The sequence below is a fragment of the Littorina saxatilis genome, linkage group LG17, assembly GCF_037325665.1.
Source record: "Littorina saxatilis isolate snail1 linkage group LG17, US_GU_Lsax_2.0, whole genome shotgun sequence".
Lineage (NCBI taxonomy): Eukaryota > Metazoa > Mollusca > Gastropoda > Littorinimorpha > Littorinidae > Littorina > Littorina saxatilis.
In genome coordinates this window covers 7,716,805-7,732,500 of record NC_090261.1, presented here as the reverse complement: position 1 = coordinate 7,732,500, position 15,696 = coordinate 7,716,805, and the positions used below count along the sequence as shown (strand labels likewise).

General features: G+C 38.0%; 2 protein-coding genes across 2 annotated transcripts in view; one reads left to right on the top strand and one right to left on the bottom strand.

The window, feature by feature from the left end:
- Positions 1–653: 653 nt before the first annotated feature.
- LOC138953148 (uncharacterized) lies at positions 654–13,943 on the top strand. The gene is made up of 4 exons (XM_070324940.1): positions 654–874; positions 10,032–10,303; positions 11,071–11,268; positions 11,676–13,943. The coding sequence occupies exons 1-4, from the start codon at positions 822–824 to the stop codon at positions 11,942–11,944; spliced, it is 792 nt and encodes a 263-aa protein (XP_070181041.1). The 5' UTR covers positions 654–821; the 3' UTR covers positions 11,945–13,943.
- A 166-nt stretch (positions 13,944–14,109) lies between these two features.
- The window catches only part of LOC138952168 (endoplasmic reticulum membrane-associated RNA degradation protein-like), a gene marked incomplete in the record, with an annotated part of 18,375 nt that continues 16,788 nt past the window's right edge, over positions 14,110–15,696 (bottom strand). The window contains 3 exon segments of the mRNA XM_070323767.1: positions 14,110–14,663; positions 15,249–15,362; positions 15,529–15,696. Coding sequence (XP_070179868.1) covers positions 14,513–14,663; positions 15,249–15,362; positions 15,529–15,696 — 433 coding nt within the window.

Genomic DNA, 15,696 nt, shown 5'->3' with positions numbered 1-15,696 from the left:
TTTGAATAAATTTTGTATGCGACACCTGTATCAATCTGCCACTGAAAGGAATTCAGCAAAACATTCCCATACCGAAATGAATCCAGCAAAACATTCCCATACCGACATGAATTCAGCAAAATATTACTTAAATGGACTGAGCAAAACATTCCCATTTCGAAATAAAGTCAGCAAAACATTCCCATATCGAAATAAATTCAGAAAGCATTCCAATACCGAAATGAATCCAGCAAAACATTCGAATAGCGAAATGAATTCAGCAAAACATTCCCATACCGAAATGAATCCAGCAAAATATCCCTAATCTGTGCAGAATGCAGCCACGCTTGATTTTTGGTATGTTTCCAAGTGCTAGCGGGATGCTCTAATCCCGTGTCATAGCCTGAACACGTCTGTGCAAGTTGACATGTTATGTTGCACGAGAAGGACTGTACCTGCGTGTAAGTCGATGAAATTGACCTTCTCCGATCTGATGTTTAATTTTTTCACCATTTCATCTTTTCATCTCAGTCTTTTCTTTTATTTGTTTTACCCCCTATGCATGTTGAAAAGCCGTTGTGTTACTCTTTGTGGTCAATAATCACATGACTTTTTACACCAATCATTGGCCATGTTCCATCCTGTCTTTCTGCTCTCCGTAGTGTATCCTTGCTGCAAGTTCTGCGCGATTCAGCTGAGACGAACTGTGTGATCGAAAGCCGGAAGGAAAAGCGAAGATTAAGATTTGATTTCATTTTGTTTTAATCTCAAAGCTGACCAGTATTGTTTTTGAAACGATCACAAATAAAGTGCTTACGGTAAAAGCTTCGCTTTTTCAAATTATGACGGTCTTCTTGCATTTATTGCTCACTGTTATCTTCAACTTGAAGCAAGTGTAAGTATACGAATAATTTAATTTTGCTTGTACCGTATTGAGATTCGTTCATGTTAAAACAAAAACAAGTCGCGTAAGGCGAAAATACAATATTTAGTCAAGTAGCTGTCGAACTCACAGAATGAAACTGAACGCAATGCCATTTTTCAGCAAGACCGTATACTCGTAGCATCGTCAGTCCACCGCTCATGCCAAAGGCAGTGAAATTGACAAGAAGAGCGGGGTAGTAGTTGCGCTAAGAAGGATAGCACGCTTTTCTGTACCTCTCTTTGTTTTAACTTTCTGAGCGTGTTTTTAATCCAAACATATCATATCTATATGTTTTTGGAATCAGGAACCGACAAGGAATAAGATGAAAGTGTTTTTAAATTGATTTGGACAATTTAATTTTGATAATAATTTTTATATATTTAATTTTCAGAGCTTGTTTTTAATCCGAATATAACATATTTATATGTTTTTGGAATCAGCAAATGATGGAGAATAAGATAAACGTAAATTTGGATCGTTTTATAAATTTTTATTTTTTTTTTACAATTTTCAGATTTTTAATGACCAAAGTCATTAATTAATTTTTAAGCCACCAAGCTGAAATGCAATACCGAACCCCGGGCTTCGTCGAAGATTACTTGACCAAAATTTCAACCAATTTGGTTGAAAAATGAGGGCGTGACAGTGCCGCCTCAACTTTTACGAAAAGCCGGATATGACGTCATCAAAGACATTTATCCAAAAAATGAAAACAACTTTCGGGGATTTCATAACCAGGAACTCTCATGTCAAATTTCATAAAGATCGGTCCAGTAGTTTAGTCTGAATCGCTCTACACACACACACACACACACAGACACACACACAGACACACGCACATACACCACGACCCTCGTTTCGATTCCCCCTCGATGTTAAAATATTTAGTCAAAACTTGACTAAATATAATGACCTGGTATGTTATCACTCATATAAGAGTAAACAGAGGCTGACAGACAATTTCTGTTTTAACATATACAAGGGTCACATGAAGGCAATTTCGGTGAAAAGAATAGTGTACTTGCTCCTCAATTTTTATATTTAGTCAAGTTTTGACTAAATATTTTAACATCGAGGGGGAATCGAAACGAGGGTCGTGGTATATGGGTGCGTCTCAGAAACTGATCCTTTTGTGTGTGCCATAATCAAATTAGCCCACAATTGAAACATACTGAATTGTAAATCATGATATTGGTATTTTTGAGAAGTAAAATGAATAAAGAAATAGTACAAACAAAACTGAGTATTTTGCATGATTATTATGAAGGTTGTTTTGCGAAAAAAATGATTAAATTCGTGAAAAATGGAGGTCTGATCTGTGACATGAACCATCAACTAGTTTTGTACCTCACTACAAGAATCGTTTAGAATGTCCAAGGACTGCTATTTTTGTTATGTGTGTTAGGTTTAAGTGTACTTGACAGTTGAAATGTTATTTTGTCCACAGAATTGTTTTTTTAAACGAAATTAATCGCTTGAAAGTTTGCCATCACTGTCGTAACATAGGTTTCCACACGCGTGCAACAGCAACAAGTCCTAAATTTGAACTTTAGAATTTGCATATTCATCTTCAACACGATCTTGACATGAAAGGGCATAGAAACTCGCTAAGTTAAATGTTATTTAAGTATTATTTTCTCAAAATTGCATCTGCAAACTAAGTTGAAAGTTGCGCAATATGACATGCTTCTTCAAAATTCCGTTACGATGGTGAACGGTTTTGCAAATAATGTTCAGAGTTTTGAAGAAAGATTAGAACTATTTTGCGCGTAGTGACTTCGAGGTGCGGGTGACTACGCCTGCGCAGTTACAGAGAGAAATAGTTCAGGTTCCAGCAGCGAAGAAAGATTTCGAGAATGTTTCCGAAGTCTGTGATTTTGTTACGACAGTGATCAACACCCAAGGTTCTTAAGAAAAGGTGAGTTTTTGCTGCTATGATATTCTATGAAGTGAAAAATTAGGCTAAACATTTGTTAATAATAGTTTTTCTTTCGATTTCACGTAGTCAAAACTTGACTAAATGTTTTAACATAGAGGGGGAATCGAAACGAGGGTCGTGGTGTATGTGTGTGTATGTGTCTGTTTGTCTGTGCGTGTGTGTGTGTAGAGCGATTCAGACTAAACTACTTGACCGATCTTTATGAAATTTGACATGAGAGTTCCTGGGTATGATATCCCCGGACGTTTTTCTTTTTTTTTTCGACAAATACTTTTGATGACGTCATATCCGGCTTTTTGTAAAAGTTGAGGCGGCACTGTCACACCCTCATTTTTCAATTAAATTGATTGAAATTTGTGTAAAGCAATCTTCGACGAAGGCCGGACTTCGGTATTGCATTTCAGCTTGGTGGCTTAAAAATTAATTAATGGCTTTGGCCATTAAAAATCTGAAAATTGTAATAATTTTTTTTTTTAATATAAAACGATCCACATTTACGTTCATCTTATTTCACATCATTTCCTGATTCCAAAAACATATAAATATGTTATATTTGGATTAAAAACAAGCTCTGAAAATTAAAAATATAAAAAATTATGATCAAAATTAAATTTCCGAAATCCATTTAAAGGAACGGTAAGTGTCAATGTTTTCTTTAATTGTAAAAGTTGTATGTTCAATGGAATGGTAAGTCTGAACAAAATAATTACTTTATTTTTTTTTTGCCAGTGAATGTGGATGCATCAAAATCTTGATAGACATTAAACAAATTCATGTTAGTGAAACTAGTACACATATTGCATCAATCTTTAGTTGAAATCGCAGGTACTTGCATGTTTCAGGTGCAAGAGATTCGACCTGATGAACTGGTGGTAACGTTCCTTCAAAGGAAACCGAAGGGGAACTACTATTGCTTTCCAGGGATCGATGATATTTCCTTAGTCCCTACGTCTGATGCAACCATGATTCGTGACCCCACCTTCAATGCCAGGGGGCATTATTTCTTTTAAAATAAATTAATTAAAGGCACAGTAAGCCTCCCGTAAACCATCACAGAGCTCCCCGAGCGTCTAAATACAGTACAAGCATACTTCCATTTGAACGCTCACCGAACGGGAACATCCTGGCTGCTTTCTGTCGAGCGTGAGACATTTTCCAAGAATTTATTTTCGTAGACTTGTTCCGTTAACAACAACGCCGCCTCGTTTTTGCGCTAGACCTAACTTTTAAAATCTAAATAATAAATTGACAGCTTGTTACACAAACATTCTTTAATCATAAAAGAATTCGTTTTTCATCAAGACAAGATCAGAACAATTCGAAGTTGTGAAAGTTTAAAAAAAGAAAAGCCCGGAAGCAGGGTCACGCAAGGGTCGTAGCAGACGACGGCCGGTTTATCAGTGCAAATCGCCGTTCCTCTCAACAGTCAAAAGCCATCGCTAGAGTTCTTGTGAACCACAGCCGTTGTTTCGTGCATAAAAAAACGTGCTATTGTAGATAAGCTCACGTCGAGTCGCATTCAAATGACTAACTATGACGACTGCATTGTGAAAAGGGAAAACTGGATCACACGGGTTCACGATGGCTCAGGGGTAAGATAAACCACGCAAAAATAAATTCTTTGAAAATTGTTCGCTCTTTACGGAGGGCACCTAGGATGTTCTCAATTGGTGAGTGTTTAAATGAAAGGGTGTTTGTACTGTGTGTAAAAGCCTGACCGTATCTGTGATGGTTTACGGGAGGCTTACTCTGCCTTTAACTGCAAGTGGCAACTGTTCTATATGTAACCAATGCCTTTGGTTTATTGTCTTAACAATTGAATGAACCACTTTTGAACATTTGCATTCTTCATGTCAAACCTTATAATACATGTCTGGTTGTTCGTTTCCGAGTTACGTCGGTGATGAACTTTTCATTAATGTTTCTCTTTTTTGGGGCAAAGTTTGCTTGATTTTGTCCAGCTTTTTTTCTTTCTGTTCCTGTTTTAGTGTTTGGCATTTTACCTAAGAAGAATCTGGTTGCAAAATCAGCTTCATTTAGTAAAGTTTGTGGGAAAAAGCATAACCGTTTCTTTGTTACAAAAGTGATGTTTCCATGTTACATCGGTGACCATTTTGCATTCTTTTGGGATAACTTTCTAACATTTTGTCTTAGAGCAACAAATCTTTGTATATATGCTATTGTGAAGGTTAAATGTCAATAAGACTGAATGAATGCCATGTATCAACATGTTCTGATCAGGATATCATTAATTAATTTTCATTTTTGTATTGAAATTTTGACGAATGCATGGAACTTTGAAAAAAACATTATTTTGTTGTTTGCATGTAGTCATTTCATATTGAACTCTATAATGGCTTGTGATTCAACAATAATAACTGAATAAAAGTCGTTTTCAGCCTTATAAATGCAGTTTTTTTTGTCTTTTATTGTTTCCATGTTACACGGGTGATTTTGCACACATGGTCCAAATAATGCTTAATATATAGCAAACTAAAAGCAATGTTATATTTTTTCTTGTTTAAACTGAAAAGGTACACCCTGAGAAGTGTGTAAATAGTATTATCAACGTTTTCTGGGAAGATTTTACTTTTGGTGATAATGTCACAAACAGAGGACGAGATTCTGAGACGCACCCATATGTGCGTGTGTCTGTGTGTGTGTCTGTGTGTGTGTGTGTGTGTGTAGAGCGATTCAGACTAAACTACTGGACCGATCTTTATGAAATTTGACATGAGAGTTCCTGGGTATGAAATCCCCGAACGTTTTTTTCATTTTTTGATAAATGTCTTTGATGACGTCATATCCGGCTTTTCGTGAAAGTTGAGGCGGCACTGTCACGCCCTCATTTTTCAACCAAATTGGTTGAAATTTTGGTCAAGTAATCTTCGACGAAGTCCGGACTTCGGTATTGCATTTCAGCTTGGTGGCTTAAAAATTAATTAATGACTTTGGTCATTAAAAATCTGAAAATTGTAAAAAAAAATAAAAATTTATAAAACGATCCAAATTTACGTTTATCTTATTCTCCATCATTTGCTGATTCCAAAAACATATAAATATGTTATATTCGGATTAAAAACAAGCTCTGAAAATTAAATATATAAAAATTATTATCAAAATTAAATTGTCCAAATCAATTTAAAAACACTTTCATCTTATTCCTTGTCGGTTCCTGATTCCAAAAACATATAGATATGATATGTTTGGATTAAAAACACGCTCAGAAAGTTAAAACAAAGAGAGGTACAGAAAAGCGTGCTACCCTTCTTAGCGCAACTACTACCCCGCTCTTCTTGTCAATTTCACTGCCTTTGCCATGAGCGGTGGACTGACGACGCTACGAGTATACGGTCTTGCTGAAAAATGGCATTGCGTTCAGTTTCATTCTGTGACTTCGACAGCTACTTGACTAAATATTGTATTTTCGCCTTACGCGACTTGTTTTTTTTATAATTTAACGTTATTATATCTCCAGATGTAAGTAATGAATGTAATATATGACCTATCTTGAGTATTTATAACTGGTAGAGCACGGAAGATTAAATCAGATCACGGGTATCAAGAGATGGACTTTTCTCAATCTTGTTGAGGCTTGAAACATGCCATGGACAAAACGCTGACGATGCGTAAGCCCAATTCTGGGTTCAGCCGTTCGTCAAAACTCAAAACCGTGAATTTCGCCCATTAGACCAGGGCTAACTTGAAACTCGCGATTTGTTGATTAAAAAAATGTTCGTAATTATCTTCAAGAATAGTGTCACAATTTTAGGGAAGCTGATTCTAGGAAGACGGAGAGAATTATCGCAGTGTAATGAAACTGAGGTTAAATCGTGACGGACAGCAATTGTATTTGACTATTTAATTGAAAACCTAATTCAAACCTAATTGTCATGTTCAACGTACATAACTAAATGATGTAGGGGAAGGGCTCCTAATATGGACCACTTTTTGTTTCATGCTGATAACTAGGCTGTTTTCTTGCAGAGAAGTTTCATTTTGTGTTTGGTAGTCATTCTCTCTTAGGTGAACCGATAGGCCTAATTACAGTGTAATAGCTTTGATCAATATTCAGTAACAATTAAATACAGAAACAATTACAAATGGTCCATATTAGGAGCCTGGGCGCCTAATATGGACCAGTGAAGCGGCCTTCTCGAATCACTGTAAACAGCCCCCTATACTTCAAAATAACATGATACAACTTGGTGGGCAAGTCAGACTAATTAAAATATGCTTTAGATTTATCTGTTTCAGGTTGATGAGAGCATTATTTGAAGCACACCAGGAAACTAAAGAAGCATATCAAAAACAGAGTGAAAATAAGTGAAATTATCAACTTCCACGAAAAGAAGACTATTTTTTTTATTTTTTTTTTAAATCTCGAGGGCTAGTTATAGGTTATTTCCAGCAAGCTTCTTAATGAATTAATGAAAATAGCCTTTAGCTTTTATTTTCTTCGATTTGTTGAAGGTGGTCCATATTAGGGGACTCACACATACTTTGAGATTTTGCAATTATTTTCTGTTTGCAGTAGAAACTCGGGGTCAACACCACAATTTTTTTTACAAATACGGTCTTAGCTGTCATACGTAGTACTTTTTGTGTGATAAAAGCTTTGGCTGTGAACAGAAACAAGTCCGTTTCAGGCGGCAAATTTAGAGTGAACCCTGCCAAAAGTGAAAACAAGTCGCGTAAGGCGAAATTACTACATTTAGTCAAGCTGTGGAACTCACAGATTGAAACTGAACGCACTGCATTTTTTCACAATGACCGTAGTCCGCCGCTTGTGCAAAACGGAGTGAAACTGACGAGCATGTTCAGCGCGGTAGTGGTTTCGCTGTGCTGCATAGCACGCTTTTCTGTACCTCTCTTCGTTTTAACTTTCTGTCCGTGTTTTTAATCCAAACATGTCATATCTATATGTTTTTTGAATCAGGAACCGACAAGAAATAAGATGAAATTGTTTTTAAATCGATTTCAGAAATTTAATTTTGATCATAAGTTTTATATTTTTAATTTTCAGAGATTGTTTTTAATCCAAATATAACATATTTATATGTTTTTGGAATCAGAAAATGACAAAGAATAAGATGAAATTGTTTTTGGATCGTTTAATGAAAAAATAATTTTAATTACAAGTTTCCGATTTTTAATGACCAAACTCACTCATTAGTTTTCAAGCCACCAAGCTGAAATGCAATACCAAACCCCGGCCTTGGTCGAAGAATGCTTTGCCAAAATTTCAATCAATTTAATTGAAAAATGAGGGTGTGACAGTGCCGCCTCAACTTTTACAAAAAGCCAGATATGACGTCATCAAAGGTATTTATCGAAAAAATGGAGAAAAAAAGTCCGGGGATATTATACCTAGGAACTCTCATGTCAAATTTCATAAAGATCGGGACAGTAGTTTAGTCTGAATCGCTCTACACACACACAGAGGCAGACACACACACACACACACACCACGACCCTCGTCTCGATTCCCCCCTCTATGTTAAAACATTTAGTCAAAACTTGACTAAATGTAAAAAGAGAAAAAGCCTAACGGTTTTGAGGTTTATGATTCTGCAACTGTTTGACATGTGCAAGTTATCCAGAGAGGGTGAATACAGCCAATGAAATTGTTTTGAGCGCTCTAGCGCCGTTAGTTTGTCAGAACAGGTGGTCCATATTAGGAGCCGGTCCATATTAGGAGCCCTTCCCTTACTGTTGACGGAGAGAGTTAATCTGGGACACTGTCCTTGAATATTTGTATCAAAATATGTTTTAATAGTAATGTATAAAATTGTTAATTTGATTTTTATATTTAGTCAAGTTTTGACTAAATATTTTAACGTCGAGGGGGAATCGAAACGAGGGTCGTGGTGTATGTGCGTGTGTCTGTGTGTCTGTGTGTGTGTGTGTGTGTGTGTAGAGCGATTCAGACTAAACTACTGGACCGATCTTTATGAAATTTGACATGAGAGTTCCTGGGTATGAAATCCCCGAACGTTGTTTTCATTTTTTTGATAAATGTCTTTGATGACGTCATATCCGGCTTTTCGTGAAAGTTGAGGCGGCACTGTCACGCCCTCATTTTTCAACCAAATTGGTTGAAATTTTGGTCAAGTAATCTTTGACGAAGCCCGGACTTCGGTATTGCATTTCAGCTTGGTGGCTTAAAAATTAATTAATGACTTTGGTCATTAAAAATCTGAAAATTGTAAAAAAAAATAAAAATTTATAAAACGATCCAAATTTACGTTTATCTTATTCTCCATCATTTGCTGATTCCAAAAACATATAAATATGTTATATTCGGATTAAAAACAAGCTCTGAAAATTAAATATATAAAAATTATTATCAATTTTTTTTTTTCGAAATCAATTTAAAAACACTTTCATCTTATTCCTTGTTGGTTCCTGATTCCAAAAACATATAGATATGATATGTTTGGATTAAAAACACGCTCAGAAAGTTAAAACGAAGAGAGGTACAGAAAAGCGTGCTATCCTTCTCAGCGCAACGAATACCCCGCTCTTCTTGTCAATTCCACGGGCACTGCCTTTGCCACGGGCGGTGGAGTGACGATGCTACGAGTATACGGTCTTGCTGCGTTGCGTTGCGTTCAGTTTCATTCTGTGAGTTCGACAGCTACTTGACTAAATATTGTATTTTCGCCTTACGCGACTTGTTATATTTAGTCAAGTTTTGACTAAATATTTTAACATCGAGGGGGAATCGAAACGAGGGTCGTGGTGTATGTGCGTGTGTGTGTGCGTGTGTGTGTCTGTGTGTGTGTGTAGAGCGATTCAGATTAAAAACAAGCTCTGAAAATTAAATATATAAAAATTATTATCAAAATTAAATTGTCCAAATCAATTTAAAAACACTTTAATCTTATTCCTTGTCGGTTCCTGATTCCAAAAACATATAGATATGATATGTTTGGATTAAAAACACGCTCAGAAAGTTAAAACAAAGAGAGGTACAGAAAAGCGTGCTATCCTTCTTAGCGCAACTACTACCCCGCTCTTCTTGTCAATTTCACTGCCTTTGCCATGAGCGGTGGACTGACGATGCTACGAGTATACGGTCTTGCTGAAAAATGGCATTGCGTTCAGTTTCATTCTGTGAGTTCGACAGCTACTTGACTAAATATTGTATTTTCGCCTTACGCGACTTGTTTGTTTCTGCTTTAGATCAACAGCGTCTACTGAAGGCGCTTCGTGGACAGCGCTGTCAGACTATGACGACCGCCTTCCCGACACACAACTGATATCTACGTCACCGGTTACTGTGCACAGTAAAGGGGAGTGCAGTCTAATATGCCAACTCCAGAGTGTGTGCAAAGGCTTCTTCTTCAACGACGTCAGTAAAACGTGCCTGCCTGTCGCAGTAACGATGTCATATCGCCGTGACGTCATCGTGAATGGCGTCACCAGCAACGGCTATCGCTACTATTCGAACAGAGGTGATCTATTCTTTTATCGTCGTCGTCTTCCTTCGAAATTGTCATCTTCTTCTTGTTCTTGTTCCTCTTCTTCTCAACTTGTATACCTGTTTAAACGTGAACTACTTCTGTTAAAAAATGTAATATTTCAAAAAAGGACTATTATGAAAGAAAGGTCGTCTAAAATGTCTAACGTACGCTATGATTCTTTCGTAATAAATATTCTCACCCTCCTCTCTCGCTCTCTCTCTCTCTTTCTCTATGGAGTGTCGGTGGGGAGCCCTGCATAACCCTAGCAGACGAAACCGGTGCAAATATAAGTATTTAGATCAGAAACCAAATGCGTGCAAGGTTTTCCGCTGTCAGGGGCGAAAAGGGAGGACGGAAACCAAACAAAAAGATAGACAATGGATAAAGTACAACCCACAAAGATTATAACACGGCGTTTAATATTGGAATAATTGTATGTTATAACGCTAATTTAAAGGTATTCCTGGACTGCGGTAAAATTATTATAACCCCACCCCCTCCCCCAAAAAAAGACAAATACAAACACACACAAAACACACACACACACAAAAGAACAACAAGAAAACACAAACAGACACACAAACTTACACACAAACACAAACTGTGTAGTTTATGGAATACAGACTCTGAGTACGCGAACTGCATGTACATATATACATGTAATTCAAAATAATGTTATGATCTGGACAGGTGGTGGTGGTTGTTGTTTTTGTTAATAGAAGGACAAAATATAACTTTTACACTCTCTGTGTCCACAGTAACGTGTCCAGTGCCCACAATAGACAGCCTGGTGCACGTCCAGTCGTCCAGCTGTTTCCAGGTCATCAGTGACATCGCTGTGCGCAAGAACTGGACAGATGCACGTGACGCCTGTGACAGTGAAGGGGGGAGACTGGCCGTGCTGGACACGAAGGACAAGATAGACACCGTCATGGACGTCATGAAGAACAATCGTGGTGAGTTGGAGAAGCTGATCCAAAAAGTATGTTTTGGGGTTGTTGTTGATTCTTCTCTTGATCGGGTCCAATGAAGCTAGTCAAGGGTTCGTGTTAAAGTGAAAAAAATTAGTTTACTAAAGCTGTCACCTCGAAGATTATCACACTGCCATATGACATAGATTGCAGTCAACACACCCTCGCGTGAGCAAAGAGACAGATAGATAGAGAGACATATTGACAGACGTACGAACAGAAACCGAGACAATGAGAGAGTAAGGGGCGTGTCATTATTTTTAAACCGAACTAATAATGAAATATGTCACTTCGGTGTAGTACAAAGCAGAATTTAAGTACACTTCATAAAACTAAACTAACGACTTCAGCCTTGTTGTGTTATATTATTCATCTTGCGTTATTGTCCCCAGACTTTCCAAACGTACGTTATTACCTTGGGGCCCATCGCCCCATGGACAGGTGGAACACTCCATGGCCCAACGGCGCGCAGGACTACATCTGGCTCAACGGTCAGCCGCTGGACCTCAACCTGACCGCGCCGTACTGGTTGGAGGGTGAACCCAATAACCAAATCCAGCTTCAAAATGTCATCATGATGTGGTGGTACCTGGACAGGCCGTGGGTGGATGACGATGCGGATAGGATCGAAGGCTACATCTGCGAGTTTTCCCTCATTTGAGAGTTCTGTCTGAAAAGTGCGGTCTGCATGTAGAGGGTCTGTCTATAGGGACTGATTTCATTGCAAACTGCAGACAGTACATCGGCGAGTTTTCTCTAATTTGAGAAAGTCGCTTGAACAGCAGAATCGCGGTCTTAGTGCGAAGGTTCAGTCCGTATGCAGCTGGTTTTTATATTTAGTCAAGTTTTGACTAATTATTTTAACATCGAGGGGGAATCGAAACGAGGGTCGTGGTGTATGTGTGTGCGTGTGTGCGTGCGTGTAGAGCGATTCAGACCAAACTACTGGACCGATCTTTATGAAATTTGACATGAGAGTTCCTGGGTATGATATCCCCGAACGTTTTTTTCATTTTTTTTATTAATGTCTTTGATGACGTCATATCCGGCTTTTCGTGAAAGTTGAGGCGGCACTGTCACGCCCTCATTTTTCAACCAAATTGGTTGAAATTTTGGTCAAGTAATCTTCGACGAAGCCCGGACTTCGGTATTGCATTTCAGCTTGGTGGCTTAAAAATTAATTAATGACTTTGGTCATTAAAAATCTGAAAATTGTAAAAAAAATAAAAATTTATAAAACGATCCAAATTTACGTTTATCTTATTCTCCATTATTTGCTGATTCCAAAAACATATAAATATGTTATATTCGGATTAAAAACAAGCTCTGAAAATTAAATATATAAAAATTATTATCAAAATTTTTTTTTCGAAATCAATTTAAAAACACTTTCATCTTATTCCTTGTCGGTTCCTGATTCCAAAAATATATAGATATGATATGTCTGGATTAAAAACACGCTCAGAAAGTTAAAACGAAGAGAGGTACAGAAAAGCGTGCTATCCTTCTCAGCGCAACGAATATCCCGCTCTTCTTGTCAATTCCACGGGCACTGCCTTTGCCACGGGCGGTGGAGTGACGATGCTACGAGTATACGGTCTTGCTGCGTTGCGTTGCGTTCAGTTTCATTCTGTGAGTTCGACAGCTACTTGACTAAATATTGTATTTTCGCCTTACGCGACTTGTTTTATATTTAGTCAAGTTTTGACTAAATATTTTAACATCGAGGGGGAATCGAAACGAGGGTCGTGGTGTATGTGCGTGTGTGTGTGTGCGTGCGTGTGTGTGTGTGTGTAGAGCGATTCAGACTAAACTACTGGACCGATCTTTATGAAATTTGACATGAGAGTTCCTGGGTATGAAATCCCCGAAAGTTTTTTTCATTTTTTTGATAAATGTCTTTGATGACGTCATATCCGGCTTTTCGTGAAAGTTGAGGCGGCACTGTCACGCCCTCATTTTTCAACCAAATTGGTTGAAATTTTGGTCAAGTAATCTTCGACGAAGCCCGGGGTTCGGTATTGCATTTCAGCTTGGTGGCTTAAAAATTAATTAATGACTTTGGTCATTAAAAATCTGAAAATTGTAAAAAAAATAAAAATTTATAAAACGATCCAAATTTACGTTTATCTTATTCTCCATCATTTGCTGATTCCAAAAACATATAAATATGTTATATTCGGATTAAAAACAAGCTCTGAAAATTAAATATATAAAAATTATTATCAAAATTAAATTGTCCAAATCAATTTAAAAACACTTTCATCTTATTCCTTGTCGGTTCCTGATTCCAAAAACATATAGATATGATATGTTTGGATTAAAAACACGCTCAGAAAGTTAAAACAAAGAGAGGTACAGAAAAGCGTGCTATCCTTCTTAGCGCAACTACTACCCCGCTCTTCTTGTCAATTTCACTGCCTTTGCCATGAGCGGTGGACTGACGATGCTACGAGTATACGGTCTTGCTGAAAAATTACATTGCGTTCACTTTCATTCTGTGAGTTCCACAGCTACTTGACTAAATATTGTATTTTCGCCTTACGCGACTTGTTTCTGTTCTGCGAAACACAAGATACTACACCCTCTTTTCTTTCATCTGAATGAGAGCTTAATGTAATGTAAAGCGCCATGAGACTGCCATTTGGCGGTGAACAGCGCTATAAAAGAATGTTTTTATTATTATTATCATTATCATTATTATTATTATTATGTTGTGTGTGTGTGTGTGTGTGTGTGTGTGTGTGTGTGTGTGTGTGTGTGTGTGTGGTCGTGTCATCATGCACAAAGAAAGCGAAAATAGGAACACAAGAAACTGTTGTGAACAAGTATTTTTGTAATAATTTATATCGGTTGTATCACAGCCATAATGCAACATGAGAAAATAGCCATCTGCTCATACTTCTGCACACACACACACACACACACACACACACACACACACACACACACACTTATATAAAGACAGAAAAAAAACACAAAAACAAACGAACACTATGGTCTATTTCGGAGATTATTTTCACCACCAGTCTGAATGTCTGATCCAGCAAAATTGTAAATGTACCAAAAACACTTTCACCATGGTCACTGATATCTGAGTCTTAGCTCTGTGTTGTCTGTAAAGATGTCTGCTAACTCCACAAAGAAAGGAAGTTCTGGTACTGTGTTGTATTCACAAGTCAAATGCTTTGTTGGTCAACTCACGAAGAAAAACAAACTCTGTAGTACACTATGAAGACGCCTGAGACCACCGAAGAAAGAAGTTTTGACACTTTGGTATCAAACCAAGAAGAAGTTGAGCACTCTCTGTCCATTTGTTCTTGTCACTGGCAGTGAAGGTTCTGACATTCTCACAGTGCTGTAGGGTCTGCTTCAGGTGCCTGTGGCAAGAGAAATGAAAGAAAAGTGTTACAATCTGTGTGTGTGTGTGTGTGTGTGTGTGTGTGTGTGTGTGTATGTGTGTGTGTGTGTGTGAGTATGTGTGTGTGTGTGTGTGTGTGTGTGTGTCAGTGCATGTGTGTGTGAGTGAGAAATAGAGAGCGATAAAGAGAAAGAGAGAGAGGGGGGGGGGGGGGTGAAAGAGAGTGTGAACCAAAGAAATAGATGCTTTAATTGACATTGTTATTGACGCTTTAACTCAGAGAGAGAGAGAGAGAGAGAGAGAGAGAGAGGAGGAGAGAGGAGAGAGAGAGGAGAGAGAGAGAGAGAGAAAGAGAGAGAGAGAGAGAGAGAGAGAGAGAGAGAGAGAGAGAGAGAGAGAGAGAGAGAGAGAGAGACACACACACACCACACACACACGGAGGGGGGGAGGGTGTCTTGGCGGTGCCGGCAGAAGCAAATCCGCAGTATTGACAAACAATCCCACAAAAAAGAAGCTTATCTTATAAATGCACATAAACGTGTACAGCACCTCCAAAGATAGATGCTGCTTCTAATAAAATAAAAAGCCCTGATCTGGGGCTTACTTTTGTAGCATTTTGCACTTGTTAGGCTCCAAGGACGCGAAGTTGTGAAGAAGTTGAATGTTCCAGCCTAGTGATGCTGCCAGCCAAGCCTTGAGAAGCAGAAGACATGGAACACTGCGCACATATAAAATAAGCCTGTGTGTTAGTGGAAGTGAAATGTATGGATAAATGTACTCAAATGTTTGCATCTTTCTGGCTTAATTAGTGTCAAGCAAAAATACGCTCAACTATAGCAGCAAGAGCATCAACATCTCCAATTTAATAACTGAAAAGGAATTACCATGTCAAGAGTTTCTTGAGATTATCTCGCTGTCTTGATCGCAGCACCTTCTCTGCAAGTTGTTTTTGTCGCCGCTGTAGGGTGTGGTGAATCTGTTCAGTGGCTGTGGTGCACTCCTCGGTTATCCTCAGCAACAAGCCCACATATTCACTCTCCTTCATGACTCCT

Bases quoted from the DNA above. Each gene is read 5' to 3' on its own strand.
- LOC138953148 (XM_070324940.1), top strand. From the start codon at position 822: ATGACGGTCTTCTTGCATTTATTGCTCACTGTTATCTTCAACTTGAAG. The intron at 875-10,031 runs GTAAGTATACGA...TTTCTGCTTTAG, and splicing joins ATCTTCAACTTGAAGCAAGT to ATCAACAGCGTCTACTGAAG. The intron at 11,269-11,675 runs GTGAGTTGGAGA...TATTGTCCCCAG, and splicing joins CGTCATGAAGAACAATCGTG to ACTTTCCAAACGTACGTTAT.